This window comes from Echiichthys vipera (genome assembly GCF_963691815.1).
Source record: "Echiichthys vipera genome assembly, chromosome: 15".
Taxonomy (NCBI): domain Eukaryota; kingdom Metazoa; phylum Chordata; class Actinopteri; order Perciformes; family Trachinidae; genus Echiichthys; species Echiichthys vipera.
This window is the reverse complement of record NC_139840.1, coordinates 6,990,204-7,003,775: the sequence shown is the minus strand read 5'-3', so window position 1 is coordinate 7,003,775 and position 13,572 is coordinate 6,990,204. Positions and strand designations below refer to the sequence as shown.

General features: G+C 43.0%; 2 protein-coding genes across 3 annotated transcripts in view; one reads left to right on the top strand and one right to left on the bottom strand.

Annotated features, from left to right (window-relative positions):
• The window catches only part of tep1 (telomerase-associated protein 1), a 33,746-nt gene extending 29,684 nt beyond the window's left edge, over nt 1-4,062 (bottom strand). For both annotated transcript variants that reach the window (XM_083928880.1, XM_083928881.1), the window contains exons 1-6: nt 3,919-4,062; nt 2,681-3,222; nt 2,311-2,514; nt 1,809-1,958; nt 457-621; nt 224-361 (exon numbers count right to left, since the gene is read on the bottom strand). In XM_083928880.1, coding sequence (XP_083785006.1) covers nt 224-361; nt 457-621; nt 1,809-1,958; nt 2,311-2,514; nt 2,681-3,220 — 1,197 coding nt within the window. In that variant the 5' untranslated portion in view covers nt 3,221-3,222; nt 3,919-4,062. The remainder of the gene's footprint in view (nt 1-223; nt 362-456; nt 622-1,808; nt 1,959-2,310; nt 2,515-2,680; nt 3,223-3,918) is intronic.
• A 525-nt stretch (nt 4,063-4,587) lies between these two features.
• On the top strand, nt 4,588-12,830 carry LOC310957691 (uncharacterized protein). Its single transcript, XM_083928380.1, has 5 exons — nt 4,588-5,336; nt 6,633-6,728; nt 6,825-6,930; nt 8,909-9,008; nt 9,891-12,830. The coding sequence occupies exons 1-4, from the start codon at nt 4,811-4,813 to the stop codon at nt 8,964-8,966; spliced, it is 786 nt and encodes a 261-aa protein (XP_083784506.1). The 5' UTR covers nt 4,588-4,810; the 3' UTR covers nt 8,967-9,008; nt 9,891-12,830.
• The last annotated feature ends 742 nt before the right edge of the window (nt 12,831-13,572 follow it).

Sequence of the window (13,572 nt, the reverse complement as noted above, 5' to 3'; positions counted from 1 at the left end):
GTGTTACTTTAGGGAAAAAGAAACCAAAGTTTTGATCTATTTTTAGCTGAGGTGGTGAAAAAAGTGTGTAGGTGTCAACCTTTGTTCTTCATCACAGTGAAAACAGAGAAATACTAATACTGACAAACTGTTTTCAGGTGTAATATCAGTATTTGCTTTAATCTTCATTTTAACATTAAACCAAACCTTAATTAAAAAAAGGGAATAATAAATGCCTCCGTACCGTGGCTTTTCGCCTGTTGCGGCTGTGTTTACAGCGGTGTTTGCGTGTGTTGTACTTGGCCAGTTGATACTCGTTGAACTGCTTGAACTTGTCAGCCATCGCCTTCTTCAGGCACATTGGCAAGGAGCGACTGAAGCACTGGAACGAGACGAACGTGGTGCTTAGACTGGACAGAACTAACAGAACTGAGGCCTCCAGATTCCCCCACACATTAGACACTCACTAACACTCACCGTACTGTAGATCCGGACGACTTCCAACCAATCTGCTGGAAGCTGTATAGCAGCACAGAAGTATCTGCGGACATGTGGCTTGGTGGAGGGCTGATTGGCAGCCAGAGCCAATAAGAAGTTTGCTGTGATGCGGATGTTCAGCTCCTGTCGAGTGTAAACTGCCACCTGAATTGTAAAAGAAGAAAAAGAAGAAGAAGAAGAAGAATTCCTTTATTCGTCAGCAATAGGGAAATTCAATTTTCACTCTATTTTTTTCATGTTACACACACACACACAGGCCTGGAATACACACACATGCACAGACAGGACCTATATACATGCAACTAATGAAAGTGCACTGTACATGACTGACCCTTTTCTGATATAACCAGTGAAAATGAATTCCACCGGTCCAAAAAAAGAGGATATAATATAATGTCATATATAATAAAAGACATAATAGGATATGTAATTTCAACCAACTGTACCTCAGAATCACTGGGGAGGTTTCACAGGGAACACATAACAAAACAATAGTATAAAACTGACCCTGTTCACGAAATGTATTCAGTGACAATTTAGGATTGCAAACATGAAACAAGACGTAGTCTGAATTTTGTGTTCTTAGTCAGGTTGTATTTCTTCTACTGTCACATGTTGTTCATGGGACTTGATCACCCCCGGCAGGGTCGCCTGGGCGAGGGGGTCTGTTGCAAGACCCGAAACTCCTTATGACCCCAGGTAACAACACTGATGATGTATCCCAGTGCATCGAGGGGATGTTTCTTAAAGAGTTCTTTGCCAATTTGAAAAACCCAATATGAGATTAAAGTATGAAAAATATTTTGTTCTCCTAGTCAGTGTGGTATATTTAACCATGGACAATAGTGTCATATTGCGTTGTATCCCCCAGTTTTACAATATTTTAATAAAACCTACAACAATATTTCTATTTTCTATTATTTCTATGGTAACTCTCTCTCTTGCACATTAAAATCCACATAGCACATCGTAATATAGTGTTTATCTGGGATACTGTACTTTAATTTTATTTTATTGTTGTTCATATTTTGTATTTTATCTTATTTTTAGTACTTCTGATTGCTCTGTACCGCTGCTACGATGACCTAATTTCCCCTCGTGGATAAATAAAGTTATCTATCTATCTATCTATCTATCTATCTATCTATCTATCAACTAGTATCGCTAATATTTAATTTTGACAAAACGTCCTGAATGTTGCTGGTTGTTTTGCTTGATAGGCTGATCGTGATAACAACTTGATGATGTTCCAGTGTGGGATACAAACCAAAACTAAAATACATACACACCCCCGTACACACCCGCCCATCCCCAGAGACCTGCTTACACACCTTGAGAAGAAACTGTGGGTCACACACAGAAATGTCCTTGGCCAGGTTCATGATCCTGGTCCAAATACTGTTCTCAGAGTCCCAGCCCTCCTGGCCTGGAGCTGTGCTCTTATGGACCAGGGAGCAGCACACGACGTTCAGCAGGAGATACTGAGAAACAGACCGAAAGACGATAAGATGTGTTCACAACTCAGAGGAGATACGGTCACTTTGAACAACACATGACACAAGCACACACAGACAGACGTGAAGACACCGGGAAAAATACTCAAAACCTCTGTTGTAGTTCCTGCTACAGTAAGTGTTTCCTGGACCACATTTTACCAAGATCACACGCACATTCAAGTCTTTGTCGCTGAAATATGTTGTGAAAATAGTCACCTGTTGCATCAAGATCAATTTAAAATGAGAGAAAATGTATGAAAATGACCCTGAGCGTTGCTGTACGGCTAGTAAAAAGAGTATATTTCTGTCATATGCGGTGAAAAAAATGTTCTCCTACCTTTTTGTCTTTCAGCTCTTCTTCAATATTTTCATTTCCTCTAACAAGCTCAGCGAATTCCTCCCGTTTGACGATCGTAGTTCCTTCGACTTCCTGGTCGCCCAACTCCATTTCCAAGACAGGTGGTTCCATGGTCGTCACAGCAGCATCTTCCTCCTCCTCCTCCTCTTCTTCTTCAGGCAAAACTGCATCTTCCTCACAATACTGTTGATGCAGAAGAAGTCATGTTAAACAGTTATACTGCCAAATGGGATTCATCAAATATGGCGCTTGTCAAATACTTTATACAAGAATGTATTAGCAGAAGTCATGGGGACACTTTCAGTTTGTGCCAGAAGACAAATAGTAAAAAAAAAAGCCTTTCAAGTACCACCAAACTTGTTTCTTCAGAACAGGACTGCGTCATTTCTGATGTTTCCTCTCTGTCTTCATCTCCTCCGTCGTCCCTCTTCTGTTCTCCATGATGGAGGAATGATGGAGGCTGAGAAAAGCAACTAAGCAGAGCGCTGTCGGACAGGGATGTGGAGAGCAGAGAGGTGTTGGGGACAGCTGAAGAAGAGGTGAGGGAAAAAGAGAGACCAGGCGAACGGCTACTTAGGAGCTTGTTCTCAGTGCTGATGAGAGGAGAGGAGAGGGAAGGAGAGAAGGAGTAGGTGGAGAGGAGGGAGGAGGAGGTAGAAGACATGCTGGAGGGCTGGAGAGAGGGGCAAGAAGAAGGTTGTGCCGCAAAGTTTAAGAGCGGAGAGAAGGGCTGTGGCATCAGTGTGGAGGTCTGAGCCAAGAACTTATTCTCCAGACTCGATGGTGGAGCGTAGTTGGAGGACAGACTTCTCCCACATGTGGCATACTGCTGCTGCTGCTGCTGCTCTCCTTTGGCAACATTGGCCTGCTGCAAAGTTAACGCCCTCATCCCTGCAGAGAAACACATCAATCAGAGGGTCAAAGGCTTTAAGAAGCACAAACCTTCATAATCATACATGGCATACATTGAGTATTGAGACAAGCAACTCAGCAGCATTCCTTCAACTGTTCAAACAACCATTCAACTGCTGTAGTTTAGGGCGTGTTGCTCAATAAAACAGGACAAAGTCTGGAAAAAAATCAGCGTACGCCCCGGCACACTTTTCACAGTTTCAGTAGACACCAGGAGCACCATTATGCAAATGCAATATGCAGGAAATAGTCAAATATAATGTAAAAAAAAAAAAGAAATCCCCAGTAGTATGAGGAGTATAATTCATTCGTCTATTTAGGGCTACAAACTCACCTCTAGGCATGATTAAAACTCGTTGGCTTTGAGAAAATGTTTGAATAAATGTCTAGACGTTTCAAGGTGGTAGTATTTTACACGTATTCACAAAAAAAATGTCACGTACAGTCAACTGTGTTTGGAGCAATGAAGAAGTTAAGGCTAACTAAGCCAAAGAAACCCATATCACTGCCACAAGTTCAAGAAAACCACTGGATTTAACTGCCATAAATGAATTAAAGTGAGACAGATCAGTCAGCATTATCATGATGTTCAGTGGCCTACTTCTTTGGAGTGACTCAAGAGTTCTCCTGGGTATGGTGGTCAGCCGTCAACGCCCACATACGCAGAGTACTCACCGGGGATGTGAACTATGTCAACTTAAAATCAGCGCGCTGACTGAGCAGACAGCAGTCTTGTCCCGTAGATGTTGCAGTTGGATGGACAGTAATCAGTGTAATCACCTACATCTGAATTTGAGCTCGGTCTAGTTCCTGGTTTCCTGTAAATGTCCTGATCAGAGCAGCTGGCTGTGCTGCCCGGTTGTCTTGAGAGCGCTGATTGGTCAGTATTATTGTGTACTTTTTTACCGTAATGGCACATGTAATGTCGCCTCTAAAGGCAGGATTGCTTTTTTTTTTTAACGCCCTATACATTTTTTTTAAATCCTATAGCCCTAAGAAAAAATGTAAATCTTCTATTCTGACACATTGGTTGCTGTTCTCTAATTTTGCTCACTGTTTTTTCTACAAATAAAGGTTTTTGTTGATGTGCCTTGGTTATTTTTTCAAAAACATGCTAGTACCTTAAATTCTGAACAGTATTTAAGAATAAATCAAGTCTTTATAATTTGTTCTGTAATTTTGATCTCCAGTGTTTAAAGTTAATACATTTGAGCTTTATTTATTCACATTACAAACTGCTCGGGCGACACGGTGACGGTACCGTAACTGTTGGTGTAACGGCTCAAAGGAGGAAGCCAAAAAGCTCTATTTCCGCTGCAGCAGCGAGGACGGGCACGTCAAAAAAGGAAGGAAAATGTGGACGGTTAGGACAAACTGAGGCGAGAGAACCAACGGCGAACTACGCTAACCGTCTTATTTTGAGCTCGGTTGCCAGGCAGTTGTTATTATTTAAAGTTCCCCGACGAATATTTGACAGTTTGAGGGTCGTTTCGAGGTGAACTCGCCCCTTGTTCTGCGGTGGTTTTCATTTGAGGAAGCAGCTGAATTAGCTGTTAGCTCGCTAGAGATGGGGACGAGAGCCAGCCGCCTACAGGAAGACCCGGTTCCCTCTGCTCTCGGAAAAGATGGCACAAAGCGGGATTCCTACCGGCGACCCCGCTGTACCAGGCCCACCAGTCTCATGGTCGACTTCTCGGGGAGCTTCGAGGACACGGAGGCCAACCGCAGCCGATCGGAGGAGGGCAGCGACTCGGACCTGGGGCAGCATGGGGCGAGCGCCGACGGCAGCCCCGCTGACCACCACAGCATCCCCTCCAGCGTCAGCCAAGCGTCACCTGTGGACGACAACAACAGCGAGGGGAAACCCGAGGAAGACGGCAATATAAGCCCGGAGCCTCCCGTCGTAGCGGAGCATCAGTCCGGAGAGGAGACAGGCCGCACGCCCCACCGCACTTTTTCCGAGCGGCTGCCCGGGAATAGGCACTCTTCCGCCCGCAGTGTGGGCGCAAGATCCGCCCGGGTCCGAGGCACACACCAGCGGCCAGTTTCAGAGGCTTGGATCGGCCTTTACCGTGTTAACAACCGTCATGGCAGTGAGTTAAAATATTTACACAGTGTAGTAGTATTTCCTATAACGTTACATGCAGTTTGTATTATGTCAGTGGCGCATACACTCACTATAATAACTGTCTCGTCCCCATCAGATGGCCAGTTCATTTTTTTGTGATTTACTTAGTTTTTAGATGCCATCACGTCTCCTAGGTGTTACATGGATTTTATGGATGCCTCAGAGCTTTCCACTAATACAAATGACTCAATACCTCAACATCTAAAGCTGTTACGAAACTTAGGATATGCTATTTAACAGTGGGTGGCATGTGTTCAGAGACATGAATAGCAATAATTGATATGATGTTTAAGTAGGCTAGTAACTAGGTAGGAGTATTTCCTGTCATCTGTACTCAGCCATAATAATAAAAGAAAGAGAAACACACTTCAGAACAGCCTTTAAGGCCAAGAAAACATATCTGAGACTGTAAATCACACTAGGAATTTTGCATCAACATATCTCCCAGTGCAGCCCTTACTCTACGCAGCCTGAAATTCAAATGGATTATTCAGGGAATTTACATTCCTGAACAGATAATCTCTTTTCCCGTGCTAGCAAACTGACAAAAATCATCAGAGACCCTATTGTATGAAGCAGAGCTGTGGCGTAAAGGTGACGTACAAGCTCTTATATATCCCAAGGCCCGTCGATGGTGGTTGTCAGTGGCAAACCCTGCGACGTGCAACTTCAAAAACGCTAAGTAACCAACCACCGTGTTGTGAAAGTGCATTAAAATGGGAACTTGAGTTTGCAGAGGAAGTGAAAAACACACTGGGTCTGCATTAGACAATTGAATACACCGAGATGGTGTTGGAGCGGTGGCAAACCTGTCACTTTGAGCCAAAACAGCAGTGTGGTGGGTTTCCCAGGCCAGCCCCCTAGCAAGTGTAGGGAAATGGGTCACAACTTCCCGCAAATGCCCGCTCATTGCTGGCAGCAGCTCATAGATGGAGGAGGGGAATGTAGGGCAGCAAGGCAGAGTGTCTGTCCCATCCACCCACGGCTCTAATGGCGGTTATCCCTTCAGCCCTGGCCACATACTGTCAAATAAAGTTTCAAACTATTTTGGATCAGTTACACTCGAGGTCACGTCATTCGCACTATCTCCGGGAGGAGAATGAGTGGTTATGTTTCAGCCTGCTCTCAAGTGAGCCGGTGTAATCTAAATGTCCAAACATATCACTTTGTGTGCGATGCGAAGTGCACATCATCTATCATTCATGTCTGGCTGTGACACAGTGTGTTAATCTCAGCCCTGTTGTGTCTCTGCTCTGTGCAGATATCCGCTGTCCTTTCTGCTCGAAGCCCTTCCCGGGGGGTCGTATCGAGGATCACCTGTTGAGCTGCCTCACGTCTCCTCCCCTACCATACAACAGTAAGTATCATGTCACAGAAATGGTCTGATGGCTGTTTTTTTTTTTTTTAAAGGCTGTAATACTTACAGTTGCTTTATGTGTGTGTGTGCGTACAGCGGATGTGCTCAGTAAAGACAGCGGTGAGTGCTCCATCTGTTTGGAGGATCTGGTACAGGGAGAGACCATCGCCAGGCTGGCTTGCCTCTGTGTCTACCATAAGAGGTAACAACATTCAGTTGATGTATTTGCATTATTATGAAATGCAGACAAATCCAAATGTGAAGAGGAGGGTGAAACATGTGAATCGGTGCACATGACATTAAAAAAAGGTGTGCATATGATGGGAAAAAATGTGTCTGACTATTTTCAGATCTGTAAAACTGTTGTAGTGGTAGGGATTTCAAAAATAAGGAAGCTTGTTCTGTTCAAGTGCATATCACCACACAGTTCTGATAGCTACATACCCATTGTCTCTTTCCTCGATACGTTTTTAACAACCAGTTATTGTCCTTAAGAATTATCATTTTGAACATGAGATGAAATGGATGAGTGCAGTGAGCGAACATCTGCTCACTTTATGGAGCAAAGGAAAAGATCCGTTTATGTGCTTCTGCCCTCTTAACTGTTTATTTCACAAGTAAATGATGTGAATATTTAAACAATAGCTCACACCAGGCACCGGTATGCTGTGATTATAGCGAAGCTAAGGGGCATTGTTCAGCCCGATCCAAACAAATAACTGCCTCATCATTACATCTTAATTGGATGTTATCACAGATAGACAGCAAAGCGTTTTGTAAGCACTTCTTATAACCATGACCTTTTTAAAGAACCGCCATTGTGTATGCATGTTTCAGCCCATTTACTACTAACTTCCACAAAATACGCTGTACTGTTCAACACTTTGGGTTTTCCCCCGAATATCAAGGAGCCACTGGTTTCCCATAACTTCAGTGATCCGACTTGCTGGGAAATTTACCAAGATTTGGCAATCCGTCATACTGAAGATCCTGTCTGGTATTTTTTTCTCATCATTCTGTGTTCAAGTGGTTTCAAATGCTTATTTATTTGAAACACTTCCACACAACAATAATGTCACCCTGACAACAATCAAACAGGCATGTTGTTTAACTATGAAGGAGTTCAAACTTTAAAAAAACCCCGTCTCAGATAAAGCACACACACGTTTATCATTTGTCGCTGTTATAGAACATGTACACTTTAGTTTGTAGGTGTGGCCGTTTGGCCGTGTTATTGACATTCTGGTCCACCCAGTAGAGCAACTGAGATTTGGGAAAAGCCTGGGATTTTAGATGACTGTGTTTCAAAGTTGTGAAACATGTGCACGTTCACACACCATAACCAAACACTTATTTCTTACATCCACCTTTATATTTTAGTGCAGGGCTGCAACAAGCATATTTTTCAATTTTGTTTATCAAGATAGATGCCGATTATTTAGTCTGCTGATCAGCTACTCGAGTAAATGGTTTCAGATCTATGTTAGCAACTGAGGCCAATACAAATAAGTACTAGCCCACAACGCTTGTTGCATCTTATCTCCGGTCCTGTCGCATTTAACAAGCCAGAGGGAGGGACGTTTTCACACCCGCCTTGTTTAGTTCGGTTGAATCGAACCCTGGAGCGTTTACCTCTTTGGTGCATTTATTTGGCCAGGTGGAAACTCAGCAATCACAATCCAACTGCCAGGTTTACTCTGCAAGTTTGAGCTAAACCGCTCCTGTAGCCAGGTGTGCTTTGCGTTATGGGATGCAGCAGAACAGCAACATTGAGGTAGTCGGAGAAGCAGCTAGCCGGAGAATTGCATAGCAGTGTTTCTCTCACAGAAATATGCAATCGTCCATAACGTTCTTCCTGTATTTACCTTCTTGCTCCCAAACCGACCCCATCTGACCAATAAGTGTAGTGCGCGTTCTTGTTTGGTTTGTAGTGATGCATTTTGGTTCACTTAGTTTTTTCTCTGTGAGACAGAAGCCTTTGGGGTGCCCTCTCTACCATGTGTGAAAACATCTTTATACTTATTCAGAACCTGCTGCAGTGATTACATTTAGTTTGGTTGTGCAAGTGAATGTCACAACATTCAAAAACCCATCAAGAAAGTTCTGGTACATTAACATGAGCTACCCAAAAAGTAACATTGTGGTATCCCCACCCCTGTCTCTGTTCTTTGTCCCTGTAGCTGCATTGATTCTTGGACCAAGGTGAAACCCTGCTGCCCTGAACATCCCTTTGATTGACTCCCAGGTCACATGTATTCTTCAGTGACCAACCCGACTCAGGTATGTAACTGTGAGTTTCACGAAATGACCAGGGTATGTAAGTAGCACATTTTCAATACTGATGCCGATACAATATCTGCATTTTCACACTTTAATGATCTGATCAAAAAAAAGTAAACAAGAGTACAAAACCATCATTTCACACCGATGGTATTTGACATCGGTAATAAAAAGAAGTATTGATCAAAACCCAGCCACAGTTATTGTATATCCCCTTTAAACATATTATTCAGATGTGAACTGCACTGACTCGACGGTGACTCGAATGCAGTTGATAAACATAAGGTGAAGTTGTTAAGACCACAAATGGTACGGTGTCCATAGCAACAGGCATATTGAGTAATATGATATTGAGTTCAACCATATGGCCCTGTTGCAGACTTGCCTGATCAGACAGAACTGTCAACTCTGTTTCCATCTTCAGTCTGACATTGCCTGAACTCTAACTGATTTTCATCGGGGAGGGGGACCAATCACAAGAGACTTCTAGTCCGAGCCAGCCAACTTCTGGTTCAGCCCTATGCTTGAATGGGGATAAAAATGGTCCGGACATGCGGCTCTTTTAGACTTTCCAAATGGACACGGGGAACAGAAGCGACAGAGGAGGTTACGGCGGAGGCTATGGCGTAAGCACAAGCTAAACCTAATTGGTTGTGATCGGGAGTGCTGTCTATGTAAACACACAGCATGTCAACAGCATTAGTCCCGCCCACGACGCTCATTGGCTTGATTGTTTTTCCGATTTGTGTCATGATACCAGTCAAATCAGTAAACTCGTCGGAGTGAGCAGATTCAATGGTCTGGACCCAGGCTAGTTGGCCACTATATGTTGCTGTATGCATTACTTTGTCTAATAACTACTGTCTTTTTCCACCCTTACAGGAGACTACACTGAATCCCAACAAAATCCCAATAAAAATGTGTAATTGAACAAATAAAAGCCCACTGTCCCTCTCAGAAGCAAACATATATTTGAGTGGAGAACAGACGGTCCTAAGAAGAAGCTCCTGTTAGCGACACCCGTGCTCTCCCCGTTTGGATGGGTCCATTTGAACTTGGTCAATGCCATTTCAAGCCAAACTCCAACAGTAAAAACAGCCGCTCTGTTTCCTATCTAATCTCTGGTTGAAACCCTTGTTGGAACACAAGTGGAGGAGGTTCCCTTTCTATGTTACGGACTGGGCTCGACTCTGCGGGGCATTAAACAAAAATCAAATAAACACGATTGTCCCAGAACGATGGAACTTGCCCCAGAAAGATTTTTTGAACTTGGGGAGGAACAAAAAAAAATGTAAACTGTGACTCTGGATCCTCTCCTGTGTATTTTCTGTCCCTTCCAAACGGGATTGGTCATTTTATCAAGTATTTTGCAGAAAGAGTATTGTTCCATGTCATACATTGGATGAATGTGTCCTTTCCTCGGCTAACCCCAAATGAACCAACCTCGCACACCCAAAGCGTGAACTCTTACCACATAAACGTCGCTTTACTTTGAACCAGCTGGAGGTTGAGGGCTTGTTTTTGGTGAATGGGGGCTGCCGTTATTAGGTGTTTTCTTTTCCTTTTTTTTTCTATTACCTGTAAACATTTCAGGGGAAGTTTGGGGGCTAACTGTTTTTCTGAGTAGGTCAGTGTTTTTGTAGGTGGTTGGTTAGCGCTGAGTTTAACGTGCTGCTACTCGCTGAGTGTTTAGGAAGGTTGTATTTCATAGGGCCATAGTAGCGCTGGTGTTGGCACCAATTTGAGCACTTTTGTCCTTTCAAGGCTGACTTATTTTTTCACATAAGGTCTGGGATAAGGTTGTGTGTGTGTGTGTGTGTGTGTGTGTGTGTGTGTGTTCAAATGATGACCAGGGACAGGAAATGTCCTGAGCATGACTGTATTCAGGAAAGTGTGACTTTGTGTGTGTGTGTGTGTGTTGTTTACTGTAAATTGCCCAGAAGTCTGCTTGGTCAAGCGGGTCACCCTTTTTATTTTTTAATGCTAGTTTTGGCATTGGTACACAACGTGGCTCACATAGTCCCGTTGTTCTTTGAATGCGGTTTGGTTTTTTCTTTTGTCCCACTACCCCCCTTCTCCCTCCTCGTTCTCAAACACTCCCTGAGGTCGTAGTCGGGATTTTTGGACCTGGTCCCAAGCGACAGTTCTCGCCATCTGGGTACATTAATGCCAGAACGAGAAGGGATGAAGGGACGGATGGATTGAGGGATGTATTTTTGGGGCATGTTTACACCATGTGGCATCTGCCTCTCCCCAACACTTGAGGCTATGGACAGCTGATGGTTAATTATTACATAACCAGCTCCCACCCCCATCCCCTTTATTTTAGGATTTTAGATATTATATCATCACATTATGGTCATAATTATTGCTAAATGTGTTATATGGCTTCCCTTTGCCTTTTTTGTGAGTGTTTATTGCCTTTGCCTGGTGAAGGGGTTATTGTGCAAGCAGGTATTGTAGTGTTTTTGGGCTGAACTGAGGTGGAAGCTCAACAGTAAGGCTGCATTCACACCCAGTCAGGCATTGCGGCGAAAACGCCGGTCCTCCAATTCATTTGAATGTGAGTTTTGCATTCACAGGGTGTAAGTTTCTAAGGCACAATGTCTGTTTTCAGGCATGGAGTAGTTTTAAATTCATATAATAATGGAGTCAATACGTTGTACATTTCCTCCTAGACCACTTTTCAACAGGCTCTCCAATCATTAGTTGCTTGAACCTCTGTGTTAGGCTGCAGCAGTGGGGACCGTAGGGGATGTCCCTGCAGAGAAAAGTTGAAACACAATCAACTTTTTGAAAAAAAAGCAACCTGACATCATTCTGAGACGGTCAATCACGTAACCTACCAGTGATCAAATGATCAGTGATCATTTAAGTGACACTGCCGCAAAATCCAGCGCTAATTGCCTTAATGCCTGATTTGTTGTGAATGCATCCCCAAGGCTGCTCAACAGATGCTGTGTGATACAGGCTGTACACAGGCCAGGAGAAAGAACAAAAACATGAATTGATTTCTTTCGCTCACTGTTGTGTGTGTTTTAAATCTCTGTGCTCACAAGTGGCACAGATCGGTTTAGAGGTCAGCCCGGCGCACAGGTTTTCGACTGACTAGTTTGTTCACCCCCAGCCTCTTATTTTCTCTGGTCCCTGATATTCTGCAGTCTGAGGTGCTAGGAATTGTCCGGCCACTAGAGGGCAGCCCTGTGCATGTTTCTCTTTTTCTTTTTTTTTTTTGTATTGGAGAATAGAAAAATAATGCCAAAAGTCTGTCTGTGTGTGCATTTGGGGGCATTGTGTCAGAGGGTGCGGAAGACGAGGTGCATTGATCATTAGATGTTACATTTGTTGTGGTGATACGTTATGATGTTGTATACTTTGGCTGGGAGGGGTAGGGGTGTTTGTGTGTGTTGGGTTGTCGATAGAGATAATAGACAATCGAAAACCCCACATTACTCTCATTTACTTCCCCCCCTCTAAGCTGTGTGGTGCAATACCTCAGTCTTTACCAGTGCTAACTAAACGCTCCGTGTGTAAACTAGCTCCTCTCCCACCAAGGACGGTATTTTGTACAAATGTCCCTAAATCCTTGGTTTTCAATCGCAGGGCACTGATCCCCCTTCAGCCCCGTGATTTGAGGTCCACGTATTAGATGAGAATGTTTATTCAAAGAGTCACCACAGCAGTATCTGCACCCCCGAGATACGGACAATCTGCTTTTACTCTGGTATACAAAACAAATTGAATTTTATTTATTAAATTGTAAATATGTAATGCAATTCAAGAAAATGGCTTGGTCTTCGTCTGTTCAATATACTGTTTCTAAGCTCCAATCTTTTGTATGTCTCAGAAATCGTTTTTATATGTATTTTTTACAATAAATATGTGTGAGAGATGTTTTGTGAGTCTGTTTTTGTGTTTTTAAGTGTGTCAGTGAAGTTCTGCGGTCGTTGGTCCCGTTCAGTGAGACGTGAAACAGGAAAGACTTTGAATCACACTTGACCTTAAACGAAGGAACAAATCTTTTAACTTAACTACTTTTAAAATAACGGCACTATTTTATTTAGGAGTTGACCAACTGAGAACACCTTAAGGTCATGGTTCTTTCCTCCCTATTAATACGGAAAAAATGGGACCTTTAATTCTGCTCTGACTGCAACTTTATATATATATAATCATTTTTATTTCATTTCATGCACTCCACCATGAGATTTTACTCACGATCTCTCTCAGTATAACATACAGTGTAATACCTTGCTGTAATGATGAATCAAATATCCTAAGATGGTGTCAGCCTAACATAAAATATTGATACACGCATATACGCAAGACAGAAGCCACATCATACATGTCTTTATCTTACACATAACAGACGCCTTACCCCCATAAAAAACACACAAACACACACACACACACACACACTACATTAGTTCTGTGTCCTTATTGATAAATCTGCAAATTCTTTTAATTGTTTTATTTATAAAATGTCAAGAAACTGGAAAATATCGATTCAACCCTGAATTCTATGGACTAATATACGTACTAATAAAGCGCCTTTCTAGTCTTC